The following is a 20,847-nucleotide window of genomic DNA, read 5'->3' on the forward strand; positions in this document are numbered from 1 at the left end:
GGTGCGCATTTCTCCTCCTTACACGAGGCATCATAACACCGCTTCACCAGGCAACGCCGGTCAACTGCTGTTTGTGTATGAGAAATCGGTTGGAAACTTTCCTCATGTTAGCATCTTGTGTGAATGCTCTGAAAAGCTAATCATTTGCATATCACAGCATCTTCTTCCTGTCGGTTACATTTCGCGTCTGTAGCACGTCATCTTCGTGGCGTGGCAATTTTAATGGCCAGTAGTGTATAAACAAAAACACTGTAGAAAATATGTATAGTTGCTTTCATCCTCAGCCAAGCTGACCATGATGAATGACGTCACACCGTCGTCGGTAAACAGTGACAGCAGTGCGGCGTCATCATTGTTATCCAACGTGCGTGGCCATGACTGCAGTCACCATCGTCGTCACGGATACCGCACGAGCGCTTGACTCCGATATCAGGGCTGGCTGGCAGTCGGAGAGGGAGCGAGACTCGGGTCGCCCTCCGCAGGGCTGTTTACAAACCCCTTCAGCCACGCAGCGCGCGCTGATCAGCAATTCAAGTCGCAATCCATCACGCTTTTTCTCTCCCCACTAACATTACTTACACATAGCGCATTGCGACAGTGCCCAGCGTGTTGGTACACATTTGAACACGCCCCTCACAACTTGCTACTACTCTCACTACTTACCAAGCGTGGACGCAAGGCAGCACAAACGGGTTTATTTCTCGTAAGAAGAAGAACTTCCACATATTAAACGAGTGGGATTGTGCTGTGACAGAAATGCGCGAAATGGAATATGCTGGCTGCAAGTAGCTGCTGATCGGTTACGTTTTGAGTGACACATTGCAGAAACTTCGGAAATCATCTCGACAGTTCTCCAAAAAGAGTGTAAATGTCACCTGGTAAATAAACGTAGCTGACAAAAGAACTGTAAAAAATGAGCTCGAGAGTATCTAAATAAATACAAAAATTTTATTAAGAAAATAATATTTGCACATATCTGCAACACAAGTAAATCCGTTTTTTCTCCACCACCGTACACTTGCCTAAGGTGTCTGACTGACATACAGTTGAATGATTCCAAATTCAGGATGGCAGTGTTCTTGAAAATATCCCACATTCTTGCCACCACCTCACGACCTTTGACGTGCATGACGCTCTCTCTGTGATCACAGTTTCGGAGTGACGTCAGCATATCCTCACAGGTCATTCCTGTATCGTGGCGGCTACTGCGATAGTGGAATCGAGTCAATCACGCTACTGTCTTCCAAGACATGTCACACTTTATTGTTCTGAGCAGCTGGGCAGAAGTGACAACTGTGTAGAAACTTGTCGAAACACAGACTGAGTCGACGCGTGTGACAACAGCTACATCTTCAATCATCTGTAAACATGAAGCGGCCGCACTCGTCGTGGAGGCCTCGCCCGTGAGCAACAATGTTGTACCAGGAGGCGGGCAGCTTGGACCCTGGCAAGCAGGTCTTCAGCTGTATCTACAGGTGTTTCGTACACCTACATCTTGGCATAACCGCAGAGAATGAAGTCGAGGGTTGTAAGATCCAGCGATCCCATGGCCATCAGATAAGACCCCCCTATCCAGTACTACAATGAGTGTGAGTATTCTTTAGGTGCTTGGTGCTTGCAAACATTAACATCAAAGTGGAATGATCTTGGATAATGCCCTAAAATACCTTGACTGAGAATCTTTGCTGTTGGCCTCCCATATGGGTGGCGTGGGTGTTGTCCTCATTCTAGATCTGCCTGTTTGGCTTTTGAAAACAACATCACGGATGAATGAGGCCTCATCCACAAACAATACAAACTGTATGAAGTTGGACAGTACAGCTCTGTGAACGATACTGGATTGACACAAGCAGACATAGGGCTCAAAATCCGTTCGTCGCAGTGCTTGCACATTTCATCTTTGATTACTCATTGTGCACTGTACACAGCAACACACCTCGCCATGAACACGACACAAGCTATCTGATGCGATGGACAGCTGACAGCAGGGTCAGTGGTGTGCTTGCGGCACAGGTTAATGCGCCACTGCGGTGCTCGAGTGCTACGAGCCGAGTTGTGCACAGTAGGTCCGTTTGGTGGTCAGGTGTGTACACTGTTTATCAGCTGCTACCGTTCGAGTGCACAGCGGACGTCCGAGACCTTTGCCAGAGTGTGAAGAACTGCAGGCATCATTGCAATACATGCATTCATTGAGACTGACAGTCGTTGCTTAGAAGAATTGCTATGAGCTACATTGTTGTTAGGTGGTGTATGCTGTGTATGTCCTTAACACAATAAATATGCACTTTCGAGTGTTGGTTCCCTATCTCAATATAATCTATTGTGGAACTACTGTCACCTGTTTCAGTGTTCTGTACAAACTCTCCATCCTGGGAATCAAGATTCCCAATAATTTTTGCCTGTTATCGACACTTTTTTAACTTTACTAGCAAGATTCTGGTCCCAGGAATACCAAGATCGGTTCAAAAATTCCACGTTATTTCCTCAGCCCAGCCCAAACAATCAAGAACAAGCAAGCAGAGGACTTTAGTTTATGTATGTAGGGAGAGAAGATTTAATAACACATTTCTGTTTACGTACTAAATCATGAATACAACATACAATTTGTTTTTGCATGCAATAATGTTCGTATGTTATACTTTCGTGATGAATACAATGTATGTCCAAATCGAAAACATTTTTATGTGATATAATTACAAGTTAACAAGTTTCAGATTTTTTGCTTTACTTGTACCGGAAAACTTAGTTGTAGCCAAATCTCATGATTCCAAGTCAATGGAGAGCGCCCTACAGGTTTCGATGAGTGAGTTTTCGATTATCAAAACACGAGACATAAACGGCCGTCCGTATCTGTTGACTGGAGTCAGCTATAAGCTTACAATTTTTACGCCGCCAAGGGTCCGATACCTTTGTATGTGACATAATTTGAACATGATACCCAGAACTGATCCAGAGAAAAAGATTCCCAGCAGATGGACACATAAATAGACAGACTGATAAAAAATAATACGAAAAGTATTTTCTAGGGTTAAATAGTTACCAATTATGGATTTTAAGATTTTTTTCCTTTATTTGCACTGTGAAATCTGGCTTCTTCCAAAATGTCATGATTCTAAATCAACAGGGAGCGCCTTATAGATTTTTGTGAGTGACTTTTCAAGTATGAAAATGTGTAATTAAATGGCCATATCTTTACTGCATTGACTTAGAAGCCTACAATTTGTACAACGCCAAAGGAGCATAGACCTTAATATGTGACACAAATGTGAACTTCGTACCCGAAAATGATCCAGAAAAAATGATTTTAACACTTGGACAGTCAATACATACCATCAAATCTGCAATATTCGAGACGTGTTCAGATACAGACGACATTGTGTTAGATGACGAGCAACAAACGCAAATTTTCGGCAAAAGCGATCAGCCAGGCAACAGACAAACGCTACAAAATTTTGAGTCGAACTGACATTTCGTGTGTGCACAATTAACTGAGATAATGGTTCAGATATAGAGCGGCTGATGTCTATCGTTGCGTTTGTAGAAGGTCATAACATGTGTTCAGGTTTCTCACAGCGTTGGTAACGAGTAGGATTTTGACGGATTTGTCAACAGTCTGGCCATTCTATTTTCGAAAATCGTTCAAAAGTTTGAATAGAATCTCGTCAGAGTTCCAGCCACGCCATGTGGCTTTACACGTAGGAACTCGACGCTGCTGGCAGCTCCAGAGCATTTCAGTTGGATACATCGTCACGGGAGTATACATTGATACATTCAGACGTCTGTAATGTCAACTACCAAGAAATATCTGCACCTCTCTTATCGGATGTCACAGTTTGAGAAATGTATTTATTTAATAAAACCCCACTAGGCATCTGCTGTGCAGTAATGTTTTTATGCCTGTACAAAACTGAATGTACTACAGTCATGTGCTGGCAGTAATTTCAGTGTCAAGTAATAGTGCTACATGTAACTGTATACTAAGACAGGCTGCTGCTTGTGGATGTTATGAACGTAATTTGAACTATTTTCTGTGTGTCTCAGGGTAACCGCGCAAGTGATCAGCAACTCCACGGTTGGATTAAGGACATGAAACGTGTGAAAGACATGCTGCGCACGAAATTAACCGGATGGTTACATGACATGCAATTAGTCAGCAAACAGGTGGAGCACTACGAGGTGGAAGAAGACAAGGACGGGCCAGGGGACTTGATAATCAGGTATAAACCAGTGTACACTCAAATGTCTGTCGCACTCACTATGGTTTATTGGAGTTTATCTCACTTTTATCCATTAAAGTATTCATTAAAGTTATAGAAAACATAGGGGTCATTTAATTCAGAATGGAGTAAAGAACTAGCACTAATAGGCAGTAGTGAAGGACATGGTTACAGAAACTCGTGATTTACAAAGGTTTTTGACTCCGTTTAGCCTTCGATTTTTTGATTCGCATTGTGTCTTAAAATGTGCCACGTATTACGTAACAGACCAGCGGAGAAAACTGACACAAAAAACGATGCTACTGCATTTACTAGAGGAAGTATTGATGGTTACACATACTTCCGAAGTTTTCATAATTTGTGAAAACAATGATGTGGAACCTGACACGAAAAGTGAGCGTGTCCTCGTCTTATTCGGGACAAAAAAAAAAAAAAAAAAAAAAAAACACTTCGGGAGAAATTACGGTAATACCGTCTAGTTGCGACTCTAGTCCAGATACTGGCATCCAGTCGGTGAGGAAAAGAGGCCACAAGTCATGTTCATCTCAATAGATGGAGGAAAAATCCAAGCAGCGATGAGGGAAGATGGGAAGACGTCAGCAGAGGGCAGGAAGCGGATAGCCATCGTTCTTATATTTTGTCCTGTGGTTGGTGTGTTTAAATCAGTCCGTAGCATAGAGCGTAAATACTGGAGGTTGCGAGCGGGAGGAAAGCGGAATAGTCTCTCGAGTGGTTGACATATGGGGCCGTGGAATAGAGTATTGTAGGAGATACGTTGGCACTATGGAGGGTGACCAGGTGGCTTCCTGTGTGGGAATGGGCAAGCTCCCAGCAGGCACCCCAGGTCTTGTGGCTTTGTTGTTGGACTCTTTTAGGTGGCTTATTGTGAGGTAGCTATGGAGGTGGAAAACATGGATTAGAATGGACAATTAGACTCAGTCGTGATTGCTATCAATAGGATGAAAGACTTCTGCAGTTATATCTGAAGATGTCGGTAGGGGAGCTACTTTGGGATCAGTGTGTCTGGGAAATGGACTAGGTCTTCTGAAACGAAGGTGATCAACCGACATCCACAATTAAGTTCATCATGAGAATTGATGTAGGTAAACAGCTGTGGACAGGCAGTGGTCAGTGTGAGGAACGAAATTATGTGCTATAGGATGATGACAGAGACAGGCAGTAGCACAGATCACGGTCAGGGTGGTACAATACACACGCAGGATAAAGTATTATGCAGGATGATTGAACATGATTTGCAGCCAACTGGAGCTGTTTTTGAGGAACGGTATTGTTACTCCACGATGTTTATTGAGTGGGGATTTTCGGTTTGCTACTCCACATCTGTCATCAGAACTGTGAGTGGGTTACCGGTTCACTGTGTACGGACACATGCACATAGTGTGACGGGATAAAACTATCGACATTGTGTCAGGCAGTGGGAATGAAGGTAACAGTGGTTGGGAAGGTGAACTGAAAATCGGAGATGGGTAGATTTCAAGACAGGGGTGCACTACACAAAGGAAGCAGCTGATCGGATAGCAGAGTACTTGTGGAGTGCACGTGGGGGGTTTCAGGCTAGCCAGTAGTTTGAGGTACTCTCATGAACACTCGCCAGTTGGTACACCTTTAGGGAAATCAGATAGCTTTCAGAGTAAAGTTAGTTCGACTCTGAAACTTTTATCAGTCAACTGTCGAAGTATTTGTAACATAGTTCCCAAATTTGCTCTCCTCCATGAACGTTCTCAGCCTCAAATTATTCTTGAATTGAGAGCTGGCTAAGACCCTAAGTAAAAAAACTCTGAGATATTTAGCGAGTCTTGGAATGTTTATCGGAAAGACATATTCGACGCGGTAGGAGGGGAAGTGTTTATTGCAGTTGACAAAAAATATTCTCTTTACTGAGGTTGAATTTGAGTGCAATAGTGAAGTTACGTGGTCGCACATAACAGGACTAGGTGAAACCATATTAGTTGTTGGATGTTTTTACCACCCACCCGACTCCGCTGGAGCCATTCAATGAAGGTAAATAGTCAGCACTGCATAAATATCAAGATCACGCGACACAAGCTGGCGGTGACCTTAACCTACCGAGTATAGACTGGGACGTCTATGGCTTCACTGCAGGTCGTGCAGACAGACAGTCTTGTGAAGGACTTTTGAATACATTTTCCGAAAACTGTGTTGAGCAGCTAGTTCGTCAGCCAGCACAAACAGGCAGGACCTTATCGATGGCGTCAGCATAGAGATGGGGATTAGTGAACATGATGTCATCATAGCGACTATGGTTACGAAAGTGAGTAAATCAGTCAAGAACGCTAGGAGAGTTGATATGCAGTTGTCAGCGTCTCACTTAGACAATAAAATACAATCATTTAATTCCAGAATTATGGTCATAGAGGAATTATGGCTAAAGTTTAAAGAGATTGTAAATCGTGATCCGGAAAAGTATGCGCCTACTAAGTGGAGTACGGGCGGAAAAGACTCATCGTGCTTTAATAACAAAATTCGGAAAATGCTGAGGAACGAAAGGCTGTTACATTCTCGGTTCAAAAGAGAACGCGCAAATGAGGACAGCAAGATTTGTAGATATTCGTGCGTCTGTGAAAAGATCTCTGCGCGAATCATACAACAGCTACCACCGGAGAACCGGAAAAAGTTTTGGTCCTCTGCAAAATCGTTAAGCGGATCCAACGCTTCTATTCAGTCACACGTTGACCAGTCTGCTTTGGCGCTAGAATATTCCAAAAGGAAGGCCGAAGTTAAAAATTCCTCGTTTAAGAAATCGTTCACGCAGGAGAATGGTACAAACGTGCCGTCGTTTGACCATCGCACAGAGTCCCGTGTGGAAATCATAGTAACGAGTACCCCTGGCGTAGAGAAACAGCTGAAACAGCTGAAAATAAATAAGTGGCAATGCCTAGGTGGAATGCCAGTTTGGTTTTACAAAAAGTAGTGTACGGCATTGGCCCCTTACTTAGCTTGCATTTACCGCGAATCTTGCGATCAGCGCTAAGAACCAAGCGAATGGAAAAAAGTGCAAGTAAAGAAAGGTAAAAGAACGGACCCAGAAAATTGCAGACTAATATCCCTAACACCTGTTTCCTGCAGAATCCTTGAACATATTCTCAGTTTGAACATAATCAACTTTCTTTAGACTAAGGAGCTTATGTGCACAAATCAACACGGTTTTGGTAAGCATCGCTTCTGTGAAACTCACCTTTTCCTTTTCTCGCATGATGTACTGAGAGCTATGGATGAAGGGCAACAGGCAGATCCCATATTTCTAGATTTCTCGAAAGCATTTGACACGGTGTCCCATTGCGGGGTGATAACGGAAGAACGAGCACATGGAATAAGTTGAGTGACTGCAGGTTGACACAAGATGACAAAATTTCTAGTTGGTGTGATGAATGGCACGTGGCTCTTGCTGTAGACGAAAGCGGATGAGTAGAAAAAACGAACCCGCAATATCCGGATACGGCACTCCAAGTGCCCTGCTTACCACAGTCACTTCGTTTAAATATCTGGGCGTAATGTTGCGAAGCGAGATGAAATTGAATAAACGTGTGAGGATTCTGGTAGGAAAGGCGAACGGTCGACTTGGGTTTATTGGGAGAGTTTTGTGAAAGTGTGGTTCGTGTGTGAGGGAGACCCCGTGTAGGACGCCAGAGCGACTTCTCGTTCAGCATTGCTCGAGTGTTTGGGATCTGCACCAGGTCGGATTGAAAGAAGGCATCGAAACAATTCAGGGGGAGCAGGTAGATTTCTTACCGGAGGTTCGATCAGCATGCAAGTGTTACGTATATGCTTCTGGAGCTCAGCAGCAGATTCTATGAGGGTTCTTCCAGATCCGGAAACGCACTCATCCACTCCCTAGGTCGGTATGACGTGTCCCGCGATAAGCATAAGCGCCCTATGACGATCTTCGACGATTAAGTCGAAGAGAAAATCCCAATACCCAATCCCTAATCCAGTTCCTTCCCACATAACACCAATCTCTTCGCCTACCTCAGGCAAGTACCAGACTCACTCACAACAAGTCACAGACACCAAAAAACTATAGAAAGATCACACACACACGTTCACAGGGGAGTAAAAGCCGAAAGGCTACAAACTCCCCCTCACACTTCCCCAAAGAGGGGAAAGTAACAGATGTGAGCAGCGGCAGGGAAGAAGACACTCATTTCGAAGAAAACAAGTGTAGAGAACCTGGCTGCAGAACGATCCTAATGACGCCAGCATACATTTCTGGTAGGGACCACGAAGACAAGATACGAGGAATCACGGCTCCTAAGGAGGCATATAGACAGGCGTCTGTTCTCGCTCTGTCAGCGAGCGGAACAGGAGAGGCAACGACTAGTTGTGGAACAGGGTACCCTCCGCCACGCACCGCACGGTGGCTTGCGGATTATGTATGTAGATGTAGATACAAAAGACGATAGTTGAAAGGAATTATTGGTTTCATGTCCGTAAATTTAGTGAAAACACTTTTGGCTTGGTTTCATTTGGGATCGTGATGTTTTATCTATTCTATTTCATTTGTTTGAGTCTTGTGACTGCATGCATGGGGCTTGTAGTGTAATAGGTGGCCCCAGTTGTGTGTAGATAAGGACATTGACAGGAGTTTATGACGGCGGTGACGAATGTGGATGTGGTTGGAACTTCTGGCTCCGGCAGTGGTGGGGGCGATGGGGCGGGCCGCGGATGAGGGCTGGCGACTGTGTTGGCGACAGAGCCAGCGACGCTGCTGGAGAAGGAGTCGACGGTGGCGCAGGTGGCGGCGACGGTGGTGGAGCATTTGACGGAGGCAGTGGCGATGGGGCTGCCAGACTACGGCTCTCTGTGAGTGGTGAAGCAATGAAGACGACGACGAAGGGTGGGAGATGATCGGCGAAGAACCACTGGCAGAGTCCATGTGAGAGCTGAGGTGCTGGCGGAGTGTAGTGGGGCGTGTCAGTAAAACGGAGGATATACTTCGTACTGGAAATTTTGGGAGGACATTTTGAGGTTAACATGAGTAAAGCGAGTCAGAGAATATACTCCACCCGTGAACGTGCTCATCGCGAGTAAAAAGGTGAGGGATGTTGCTTAAGACAAAGAATGTTCTCCGATTACGTATGAATAAAACTAGAGGAGCTTCTCACAATCGGAAAACATTGAAACGAGCTCTTTAGCATTCTTTGAGCTGAGTAAGTTCTGTTCAGGTTAAGTTTTACATACTTTTTGACAGTAATGGCAGAATTCATGCTGCTTCGAAGGCAATGAAAGATATATGTAGCCCAAGAAAATGCTGAACAGAGACACTGTAGAAGTTTATATGGGTTTCACAATAAGAACATTACTTGCCTGGTGAACTTCCCTCCAGAAAATCACCAAAGAAGAGGGGACGACCTTTCAAAAGAAGTAAAAATTAAAACATTCTTACTGCTTTTTAGTAGACCTAAGTTTTCAGACTAACGTACGAGAAAACTTCGGTGTAGGCCTACACCAAACAACGATGTCACTGACACTTCCAGTTGTTCACCATGGTAACCAAAATTATCTCGTGTTAGAGAACTCTGACAGAGTTCCGGCTTGGAGTAGATAAAAAGTCATGTAATCTTAAGATTTCGTTCGCATAATGTTCGCCTAACTTCTGTAACTGAAAAGTTTTCCGTATGTTGTAAATTCGGTAACATCTCAAGAAAATGCATTTTCGTAAGCTGTACGTAATTGTCTTAATAATTTGTTGGCGCATATAAAATAAACAAAATGAAACGTAGTGCAACACACTGGTGCCGGTTCCAGACAGGTCGCCCGTTTGAGGGAGCTGAATGACACGTGACACTGCACGTGCTTTCTGTGCCGGACACGGCAGACCACGCACACCGAGAACTCAGCAGGGAGCAGAGGTAGTGAGAAAAAGGAACCCTCTCGTCACAGATTATGGCTTCGAATGTTTTGCTCGTAAGAGCTTTCTCAGAGATTTTCCTTTTGCTCCGAGAATCTTCCCTAGAGAACGTCGTCTTGTTTGTTCATACGACCCAGCGTGTTTACCTTCTGTTGGATGTCAGTACAAAGGCGATGACCAAAGACGCATGAGGGGCCACAGAGCTCCAGCGGCAGTGGTGCAGCTTAGGTACCGCCCTCCTAGTCCAGGCAGCGCGCCATTTCGTGTCTCTTCTGTAGTTCACGTATCGCCATTTACAGTCGGTCATTTCTAAATTCCTCCAATCCACTTCATTACTGGACTCGCATGATAGCCTTGGTAATGGCTCCAGCACTACAGGCCAAAGCCGCCTATAGCACACAGACCCTGCCTCTGCACGCAAATTGTCGACGATTGACTTCCGTCGCAGCGGTCTGCCCCGCTTGTCGACACTCCAGCTCCATGTGGCGAGTATTTATAGCGTCCTCTGTTGATTTGCCACTTTGTGTTGCAACGCACTTGCTCCTAAACTGAATATGGTATCATTATAGCTGTGTAGTACATTCCCAACTGTCCAGAAGTTTCGAGATTTTCTTTAGAGCTTGTTTCAGTGGATATTGTTTGTTCACTTCCTTGCTGCATTTAAATCCGTTCTTTCGTTGCCTTATGGAATGAACGGCTCCATTATGTTAAAAACAGCCCTTTCTCGAAAATCTTCCCCAACCAAATCTCGGTATAATGTTTATTCAGATCATTGTCAATATGCACGTACATCCTCCATCTGGGGCGTAGAAATGATGATTTTCATCACGGCACGGATTCTGAGTCCCAGCTTGTCAGTGTAGTAGGTGTGGTACTGTACCTCCAAGCAGAACAGCGTGCTGCTGTACGTCACGTGGAAATGATGGCTCAAATGGCTCTGAGCACTATGGGACTTAACTGCTACGGTCATCAGTCCCCTAGAACTTAGAACTACTTAAACCTAACTAACCTAAGGACAGCACACAACACCCAGCCATCACGAGGCAGAGAAAATCCCTGACCCCGCCGGGAATCGAACCCGGGAACCCGGGCGTGGGAAGCGAGAACGCTACCGCACGACCACGAGATGCGGGCACACGCGGAAATGATTTGCGAGCCTTAGCACCATGGCACCACATGCCTTATGGGAGGGACTGCTTTCCGGTCAAACTGGGGACCCAGACATCACACGGAACTCATTATGATGCAGCTTCATGCTTTAATTGGCAACGTCGTTGTCAAGTAACAGTGATAACCAAGGACCATACTACAAGGAGTACAGGGAGTACTGATTGTTCTGCATTGTATCTGGCAGTACAGAAACTTTCCATCGTTGATGGGCTATAGGGAATGCAGTCGTAGATTAATCAGGAAAAATTGTCTCATACCCGATTCTGAGGGCTCCATTCGCATCATAAGATGTACCTGACACAGATGCATCGAATCGATGTACCGAACACTGACCTTAGGACAGAGTTTTACGGCCAACAATTTCTGTATGATAATTTTCACTGCCAAACTAGACACCCGCACCAACCAATCACGAAGCGAGTCGGAGCGAATGTTTCAGAGCCAAGTAAACAAACATTTGTATGCAGTAGTGAAGCGTCATTTTGTCAAGTTTTACGTCAGCAGACATGTACTTCTGCACGTCGAGCATAACAGTGTGAGATGGTGGGATGCACACTGCCGGATGTAAGCAGAAACATTATAAAAATGCCACAACTGACAAGGGTATAACGAGTAAAACGAAAGACCTATTGTGAAATGAAAACACATGTTTGGTATTTGCAAACACGGTTGTGAAATAGCTTAAGTCATCGTATCGCGCTGTCCTTGGCCGTTGGATTGGCTGAAAGGGACTGAATAAGTGGACCTGCTTGACGGTACACTCACGTTTGTCCATAGAGCTCTTCTTCCTGTGGGAGTTCCGCTTTCAGCTGTCATACAGTCGTTGGTGGGGAGGCTTGCGTGCCTCAGCGATACAGATAGCCGTACCGTAGGTACAACCACAATGGAGGGGTATCTGTTGAGAGGCCAGACAAACGTGTGGTTCCTGAAGAGGGGCAGCAGCCTTTTCAGTAGTTGCTGAAAGCAAGGGGAAACTACGGCCGTAATTTTTCCCGAGGGCATGCAGCTTTACTGTATGATTAAATGATGATGGCGTCCTCTTGGGTAAAATATTCCGGAGGTAAAATAGTCCCCCATTCGGATCTCCGGGCGGGGACTACTCAAGAGGATGTCGTTATCAGGGGAAATAAGACTGGCGTTCTACGGATCGGAGCGTGGAATGTCAGATCCCTTAATCGGGCAGGTAGGTTAGAAAATTTAAAAAGGGAAATGGATAGGTTAAAGTTAGATATAGTGGGAATTAGTGAAGTTCGGTGGCAGGATGAACAAGACTTCTGGTCAGGTGACTACAGGGTTATAAACACAAAGTCAAATAGGGGTAATGCAGGAGTAGGATTAATAATGAATAGGAAAATAGGAATCCGGGTAAGCTACTACAAACAGCATAGTGAACGCATTATTGTGGCCAAGATAGATACGAAGCCCACACCTACTACAGTAGTACAAGTTTATGTGCCAACTAGCTCTGCAGATGACGAAGAAATTGAAGAAATGTATGATGAAATAAAAGAAATTATTCAGATAGTGAAGGGAGACGAAAATTTAATAGTCATGGGTGACTGGAATTCGAGTGTAGGAAAAGGGAGAGAAGGAAACGTAGTAGGTGAATATAGATTGGGGCTAAGAAATGAAAGAGGAAGCCGCCTGATAGAATTTTGCACAGAGCACAACTTAATCATAACTAACACTTGGTTTAAGAATCATGATAGAAGGTTGTATACATGGAAGAACCCTGGAGATACTAAAAGGTATTAGATAGATTATATAATGGTAAGACAGAGGTTTAGGAACCAGGTTTTAAATTGTAAGACATTTCCAGGGGCAGATGTGGACTCTGACCACAATCTGTTGGTTATGACCTGTAGATTAAAACTGAAGAAACTGCAAAATGGTGGGAATTTAAAGAGATGGGACCTGGATAAACTGAAAGAACCAGAGGTTGTACAGAGTTTCAGGGAGAGCATAAGGGAACAATTGAACGGAATGGGGGAAAGAAATACAGTAGAAGAAGAATGGGTAGCTCTGAGGGATGAAGTAGTGAAGGCAGCAGACGATCAAGTAGGTAAAAAGAAGAGGGTTAGTAGAAATCCTTGAGTAACAGAAGAAATATTGAATTTAATTGATGAAAGGAGAAAATATAAAAATGCAGTAAATGAAGCAGGCAAAAAGGAATACAAATGTCTCAAAAATGAGATTGACAGGAACTGCAAAATGGCTAAGCAGGGATGGCTAGAGGACAAATGTAAGGATGTAGAGGCTTGTCTCACTAGGGGTAAGATAGATACTGCCTACAGGAAAATTAAAGAGACCTTTGGAGATAAGAGAACCACATGTATGAACATCAAGAGCTCAGATGGAAACCCAGTTCTAAGCAAAGAAGGGAAAGCAGAAAGGTGGAAGGAGTATATAGAGGGTCTATACAAGGGCGATGCACTTGAGGACAATATTATGGAAATGGAAGAGGATGTAGATGAAGATGAAATGGGAGATACGATACTGCGTGAAGAGTTTGACAGAGCACTGAAGGACCTGAGTCGAAACAAGGCCCCCGGAGTAGACAAAATTCCATTGGAACTACTGACGGCCTTGGGAGAGCCAGTCCTGACAAAACTCTACCATCTGGTGAGCAAGATGTACGAAACAGGCGAAATACCCTCAGACTTCAAGAAGAATATAATAATTCCAATCCCAAAGAAAGCAGGTGTTGACAGATGTGAAAATTACCGAACCATCAGTTTAATAAGCCACAGCTGCAAAGTACTAACACGAATTCTTTACAGACGAATGGAAAAACTAGTAGAAGCCGACCTCGGGGAAGATCAGTTTGGATTCCGTAGAAATACTGGAACACGTGAGGCAATACTGACCTTACGACTTATCTTAGAAGAAAGATTAAGGGAAGGCAAACCTACGTTTCTAGCATTTGTAGACTTAGAGAAAGCTTTTGACAATGTTGACTGGAATACTCTCTTTCAAATTCTAAAGGTGGCAGGGGTAAAATACAGGGAGCGAAAGGCTATTTACAACTTGTACAGAAACCAGATGGCAGTTATAAGAGTTGAGGGACATGAAAGGGAAGCAGTGGTTGGGAAGGGAGTAAGACAGGGTTGTAGCCTCTCCCCGATGTTATTCAATCTCTATATTGAGCAAGCAGTAAAGGAAACAAAAGAAATATTTGGAGTAGGTATTAAAATCCATGGAGAAGAAATAAAAACTTTGAGGTTCGCCGATGACATTGTAATTTTGTCAGAGACAGCAAAGGACTTGGAAGAGCAGTTGAACGGAATGGATGGTGTCTTGAAGGGAGGATATAAGATGAACATCAACAAAAGCAAAACGAGGATAATGGAATGTAATCGAGTTAAGTCGGGTGATGCTGAGGGTATTAGATTAGGAAATGAGACACTTAAAGTAGTAAAGGAGTTTTGCTATTTGGGGAGCAAAATAACTGATGATGGACGAAGTAGAGAGGATATAAAATGTAGACTGGCAATGGCAAGGAAAGCGTTTCTGAAGAAGCGAAATTTGTTAACATCGAGTATAGATGTAAGTATTTTCTGAAAGTATTGGTATGGAATGTAGCCATGTATGGAAGTGAAACATGGACGGTAAATAGTTTGGACAAGAAGAGAATAGAAGCTTTCGAAATGTGGTGCTACAGAAGAATGCTGAAGATTAGATGGGTAGATCACATAACTAATGATGAAGTATTGAATAGGATTGGGGAGAAGAGAAGTTTGTGGCACAACTTGACCAGAAGAAGGGATCGGTTGGTAGGACATGTTCTGAGGCATCAAGGGATCACCAATTTAGTATTGGAGGGCAGCGTGCAGGGTAAAAATCATAGGGGGAGACCAAGAGATGAATACACTAAGCAGATTCAGAAGGATGTAGGTTGCAGTAGGTACTGGGAGATGAAGAAGCTTGCACAGGATAGAGTAGCATGGAGAGCTGCATCAAACCAGTCTCAGGACTGAAGACCACAACAACAACAGTCTTTACGGAAAATTATCGCAGATGTCACTTCACCTAAAGCAGATAGGAAACTCCCTGGCAGGTCAGAGCCGTGTGTCGGATCCCCGACGTTTCAAGTGACTGCACTCTCCACTGCAGAGTGAGGATTCTCCCAGGAAGCAACTCCCGAGGCCTCTGGTCACTGCAGTGCCCATCCTTCCGGGAGCGCTGGTCCAGCCAGCCGTGCAGGGGAGCTTCTGTGACGGCTGGAAGGCAGCGGCTGAGGTACTGGCGGAAGTAAGGCTGTGACGGCGGTTCTCGGTTCCTGCCTGCCCAGCTCTATGTCTATCTTTTTAAGGGCGTCATATTCGCCATTGACTTTAAAAATTATTTGTTTTACTATTGCAGTTTCGGCCTATTGAGCCATTTCCAAGTGGTAATGTGTGCTTCAGCTCATGACAGACATGTGTACATGTCAGCGTCTAAAATCATCTATAACAAATTTGAACAATTCATTCATATCCTTAACATAAATATCACATGTTCACTCTCTTGCAATGAATACGAAATTCTTCTTTAAAGAAAAGAGGTATTCTGCGGAAAGCGCTGCAGTTCTGCTGTTTGATGTGTCTGAAACCAGTTAAAACGGTATAGTAGCACAGAACGGAGTGGATGATCTGCAAGAAATAGTTACAATCGGTATCTCACTCTAGTGCTCTGAAATCTAAAGATGAAATCTCGATGCGCTGAAATGCACCAATGGGTTTGCGTTTGTTTGCTGTCTTTCTATGCATCCTTTAAAGAATGAAAAAGTTCCAGGTTTGTGTCCCAGTCTGGCACACAGTACTCATCTACCAGGAAGTATCTTATGCACTGCTGAGTGGAAATCCGTTCTGGATACTTTTAGCCGCACGGGATTAGCCGAGCGGTGTGAGGCGCTGCAGTCATGGGGTGCGGCTGGTCCCGGCGGAGGTTCGAGTCCTCCCTCGGCCATGGGTGTGTGTGTGTTTGTCCTTAGGATAATTTAGGTTAAGTAGTGTGTAAGCTTAGGGACTGATGACCCTAGCAGTTAAGTCCCGTAAGATTTCACACACATTTTTGGATACTTGTACGTTCTTGCATAAACTATACATGCTAGGTTTTCAACTTTTAACCTGGCAGCTTGTGTGCTACAGGCGGCCGCTGTTGAGTGAACGCCTGCTGCGCTATCAGCCGTGGAGCCCCTCCTTTGACGACGACTTCACTGCGCTGTGCAAGGAGCGGCAGCCAGAGGCGTCGCAAATGTTCAGCCTCGCTGACGAACTGTACGCCTTCCATCGTTTCTACTGGTACCATGCAGCTGAGCGCATCGATTCATCCTACGGAAAGATTGTAGGTAAGTTTAATACTGGGGCCCGGCCACTTCACGGTTATGCGCTGACAAGTGTTCAAGTTGTTCGAGGAATGAAATTCAAATATCCTTCTGAATATGTAGTTTTAGCTCTTGCGTGATTTTGCATGCCACGCAAGGTAATCTCTGGTGCTCTTTCCAAAGTCAGTGTTCAGATTCCCCGGCAACTCTCCGTCTGGATCTATGACAAGTTTACGTGACACAAAGGTCAAAGGTGTACCCCCAGCTGCTCGTGGCCCGTGAAGGTTTCGATGCCGGCGATGTACAGAGGCTGTGTGATGTTTTGGAGACGTTACTCAAGTGCCATCTGGCTGCTAATGATTGTGCAACACACTCGAAACAAGTGGGTGTCTCACAAATAATGTTTGCATCCTCAGCCTAACAGGCGACCACCTCACCTGGGGAGTCTGCCAGTGTCTGGTACACTGAACAACTCGTCTCCCTCCCGTAGGAGGCACGCAACACCTCTAAAACAGGGCCCATCCCACAGCACTTTGAACTCCGTCTCTGAACGCCAGTGCAGATAAGACCTTCATACATGTGCGACACGTGCCTCATATAAAAAAGTGTTCCTTCTTATCTTCTATAAACGCTCTAAACTTCTGTACACGTAGTTTTTTTTTCAGACCTAGTCTAAGGCTTGTTTTAAAAATGGCGAATGGTTTCTGCAACTTAACGGCTTCAGACAAGCTAATGTTTAGTCAATACTGTAACGTGTAGTGTTCTACATTTCTCATCTATGATCCTGGCATGATACTGTTCGTATTTACTAATTTTCTTTGACGGACAATATTTCGATTTGTAACTGAACAGTTAATTGTATCAGATACACTGCTAATATTATCCTTACAAGTGTTAATACTATGAACTGTAGTAGGACTGAGGAAACACTGTATTTTCAGCTATCGCACCTGTTTGCTAAAGAACTCTATTTGTTCGAATCACTATATTCTTTAAATTTATTGTTTTACTCTCGTTGCTGGACTTTATCTCTTACTCGATCATCTATCTATCGTGCACCAGACATGAAACGAGCTGTAATCGTCCATTTCTTTCTTTGTAACTCTCTGACAGCTTCTTGTTCGGTAGGGAGTACCTCCATTTAAATGAGAGGAAGGGGGGACAGTGAGCTTGTGCTCCCTCAGCGGAAAAATTATTTATGCCTGCCGTTGTCACTCTTGACCGCTTCAGGCAATCGAACTTGCAGGGTTCTAATTGGTAGTAAACCAACTAATTAAAAAACTAAGGTGGTCGAAAAGGGTTACAACACATAAAGAAGTAAGTCATCATAAGAATATGCGTATATTAGAACCACGGACTGTAATACTGCGAAGAACGGTCTTTACAAAATTTCGGCTGCAGCCGATAATTTACTCCAGACACTCATAAGAATAATAGTGGCACATAAACGGAAATACGCATTGTTAACAAGTTACTAAACAGGCAGACTTTTACCCCATCTGTTTCTAGACTCAGCTGCACTCGGCAGCAACTCTATAACTATGACTGAAACTGTTATGGACACCGAGAACAAACGTGTGAGCTGTAGTTGATGTTTCAATTCCTCACGAGTGGCGACAAGATATTAAAGAATGAGCAGCGACAAGACCTTACAGAGTTGTGGACAACTAACCGTTTGTCTGGAAGCTAACTTTAAGCCCGACATTGAAGATATCTTCAGGGGAATGTTGTCATGATAATCCAGAGAGATCGGAGAGATCGTGGCGTGGCAGTTCGGTCGAGATAGGGAGGGGGGGGGGGAGGGGGAGGGGGAGAGAAAGAAGAAACGGGTGCGAATCTCTTCTGAGCACGTGGCGATGTTGGAGATGGCTTGCGACATCCAGCGGGCTGCTACAACGGCCCTGTCTGAAAGAGTTGCCCTCGCCACTATTAAAACCGTGGTGCTTTACTGTCGGCTGTTTAACGCATCACTGTCCAGCAGAACTAGATGCTTGCCCACAACAGACCAACGTATCAGGAACTGAGTCCTGATTTGCTGTCGCTGCCATTGTGTAAAATCAACTAAATCGCAAATCCGAGGCTACAGATGTCAAAAATACTTCCTGTGTGACGACTATCTGACCCGGTATCGCAGAACCACCTGGCCTATCCCAATTACAAACAAGACCAGTCCAAGTTGCAAATTTTTATTTTTTATTCATTCGATGATTTGTTTCGGACCGAGACCCATTTTCAAATCACCATAACATAGTCGAAAATGGCATTTCCGAAGATGTCAAAAACGTGCAATGAACATTTACAGTGCATGCAGATAACTCATCGAATGAACAAAACCTCGGAACGGTTTTTCGTTCACTGATTACCAGAAGTTGCTGACCCAAACTACAGCAGCATACTGGAAGTTCGTAAAACCACCCATGTTAACTGGGCCCAAATGTACAATCCTTGCACAACTGCATCATCTACACAGCCTCAACTCGAATGATCTAATAAATATAATGTAAACGCATTATTCACGATACTATACTTACATTCTGCATCCCAACAACTACATGCATTGCATCCTCACCATCAAATATATTGAGTTCAGATCCACAGTGTTCTACACCATCAGTCGAGCTCACCGTCATCATCTCAACAGTTTTTTGTGTCGCATCCCTAACATGAAAGACATCCAGTTTTTCCACAACATTCACTCGCCTTCTACTCTCGTCCAACAGATGACGACAACACCAACAGTCACCTTCCACTTTTAACATCCAAGTCACTTGTTCCAAAAAGCAATCCAACTTTATCTTCAGCCACACCAAAACATCAGCTTAAAACCTATACCTAACCTTGTTTCGCCACATAAAACATAAAGACAAAGCAGCAGCATAGCATTCCATCCACATGTCTGTTCCCTCAGCTCCAACGAGATCTTCATCAGTCACATGTAATCTCAATGCTACAACTATACTTTAATGAAAATTGTTACAGTTTCGTAACACAGTCCCAGTCACTATACACTCTACAAAGCACAGATAATTGCTACAACATAGAATCAGATGGTACTGCCAATGGGTGCTTGTGAGACATCCTGATACCAGCACCTCACTCTGCAGATCAGAAACCCTGGGATTGGTGATACACATGAACAAAAACACTGCCACATTTTCCATAAACTGAACAATCTATTGAAAAAGGATTCATTCTCCTCTCATCCATAACAACCACACATTACCAAACAACCTCAACAAGGCAGACTCAGTGCTTCATATCTTAAAGATATACTCACTGTATCTAATGACTGCTCGACAATTCGGTACATACAATGTCACACAAATACGACCACCATATCTCTTGGTCCCAGTTTAAAATACCTGTCTATAACGCCACAAAACGAATTAAATATAGCATTTACAACACAAGACTATAAAGCCACACATTTTGTGAGCGTGTGGGTTGGTGCTATTCTGTCATCCTGCGCAACAGATTAATCTGAGATGTACCCTTTACCCTTTGGCCCCTGCAAGATGCAATTTCCACCCCCACACTACTACAGAAGTCAGACAGACACTCCTAAAGTTCTAAAGAGAAATGCCTGAATAACTTTCAGCAATAAATACCTTCCGGAGTCGTCCACTGTAAGGAAATGACACAAAAATTCACAAAATGTCTTACGTAACTAGTGGGATACTTGGGTACTGGAGTAGTGCTAGTTAGTGTAAGATATACATGAAAGTAACGAAAATTATTATTTATTTTGCAAAAATTCTGAGAAATCACAATAGCACTTTTAGTTATGAATTGAACACGTTATTTGTGGGTTCTTTTCAGAATGTGAAGTTACCTCTTAAGGATAGGATTCGGTAATGAAATTTCTATACAAAGTTTAAGATTGTTATTGACTTGGCAGAATGGCTGAGAGCCGCACCTACTCAACTTGAATAATTATCGGTTAGAATGCTGCTAGGTACAGTGGAGGCTGTCACGTGTGATATGCAGTGAAGGGTACTGTTGTGGAGGAAATGTGGGGGTCGCAAGAGCTGTAGCTGCGATGACTGCTGTCTGCGCCGCTCGCTGCCGACAAATAAGACAACTCTCGTTCTATCTGGATTGACCTTCGCCAATCAAACTCTCCCTACGCCTTGATGAAGTCGAGGACTCCTATTCGCCCCTAGTCTAGCTATTGGCGTGGTACACAGGTCAGATAACCAGTCCACCGCGATGCCACTCAAAAATTCGCTCGCAGGCGTTTAACTATTACTCAGTCCGTTCTCACC

General features: G+C 44.1%; 1 protein-coding gene across 1 annotated transcript in view; it reads left to right on the forward strand.

The window, feature by feature from the left end:
• The window catches only part of LOC126427184 (uncharacterized), a 75,320-nt gene that overhangs the window by 45,894 nt on the left and 8,579 nt on the right, over window positions 1-20,847 (forward strand). Inside the window, exons 5-6 of the mRNA XM_050089408.1 lie at window positions 4,042-4,217; window positions 16,407-16,606. Of these exons, the coding sequence (XP_049945365.1) occupies window positions 4,042-4,217; window positions 16,407-16,606 (376 nt within the window). The remainder of the gene's footprint in view (window positions 1-4,041; window positions 4,218-16,406; window positions 16,607-20,847) is intronic.

The sequence above is a fragment of the Schistocerca serialis genome, chromosome 11 (genome assembly GCF_023864345.2).
Source record: "Schistocerca serialis cubense isolate TAMUIC-IGC-003099 chromosome 11, iqSchSeri2.2, whole genome shotgun sequence".
In the NCBI taxonomy this organism is placed as follows: domain Eukaryota; kingdom Metazoa; phylum Arthropoda; class Insecta; order Orthoptera; family Acrididae; genus Schistocerca; species Schistocerca serialis.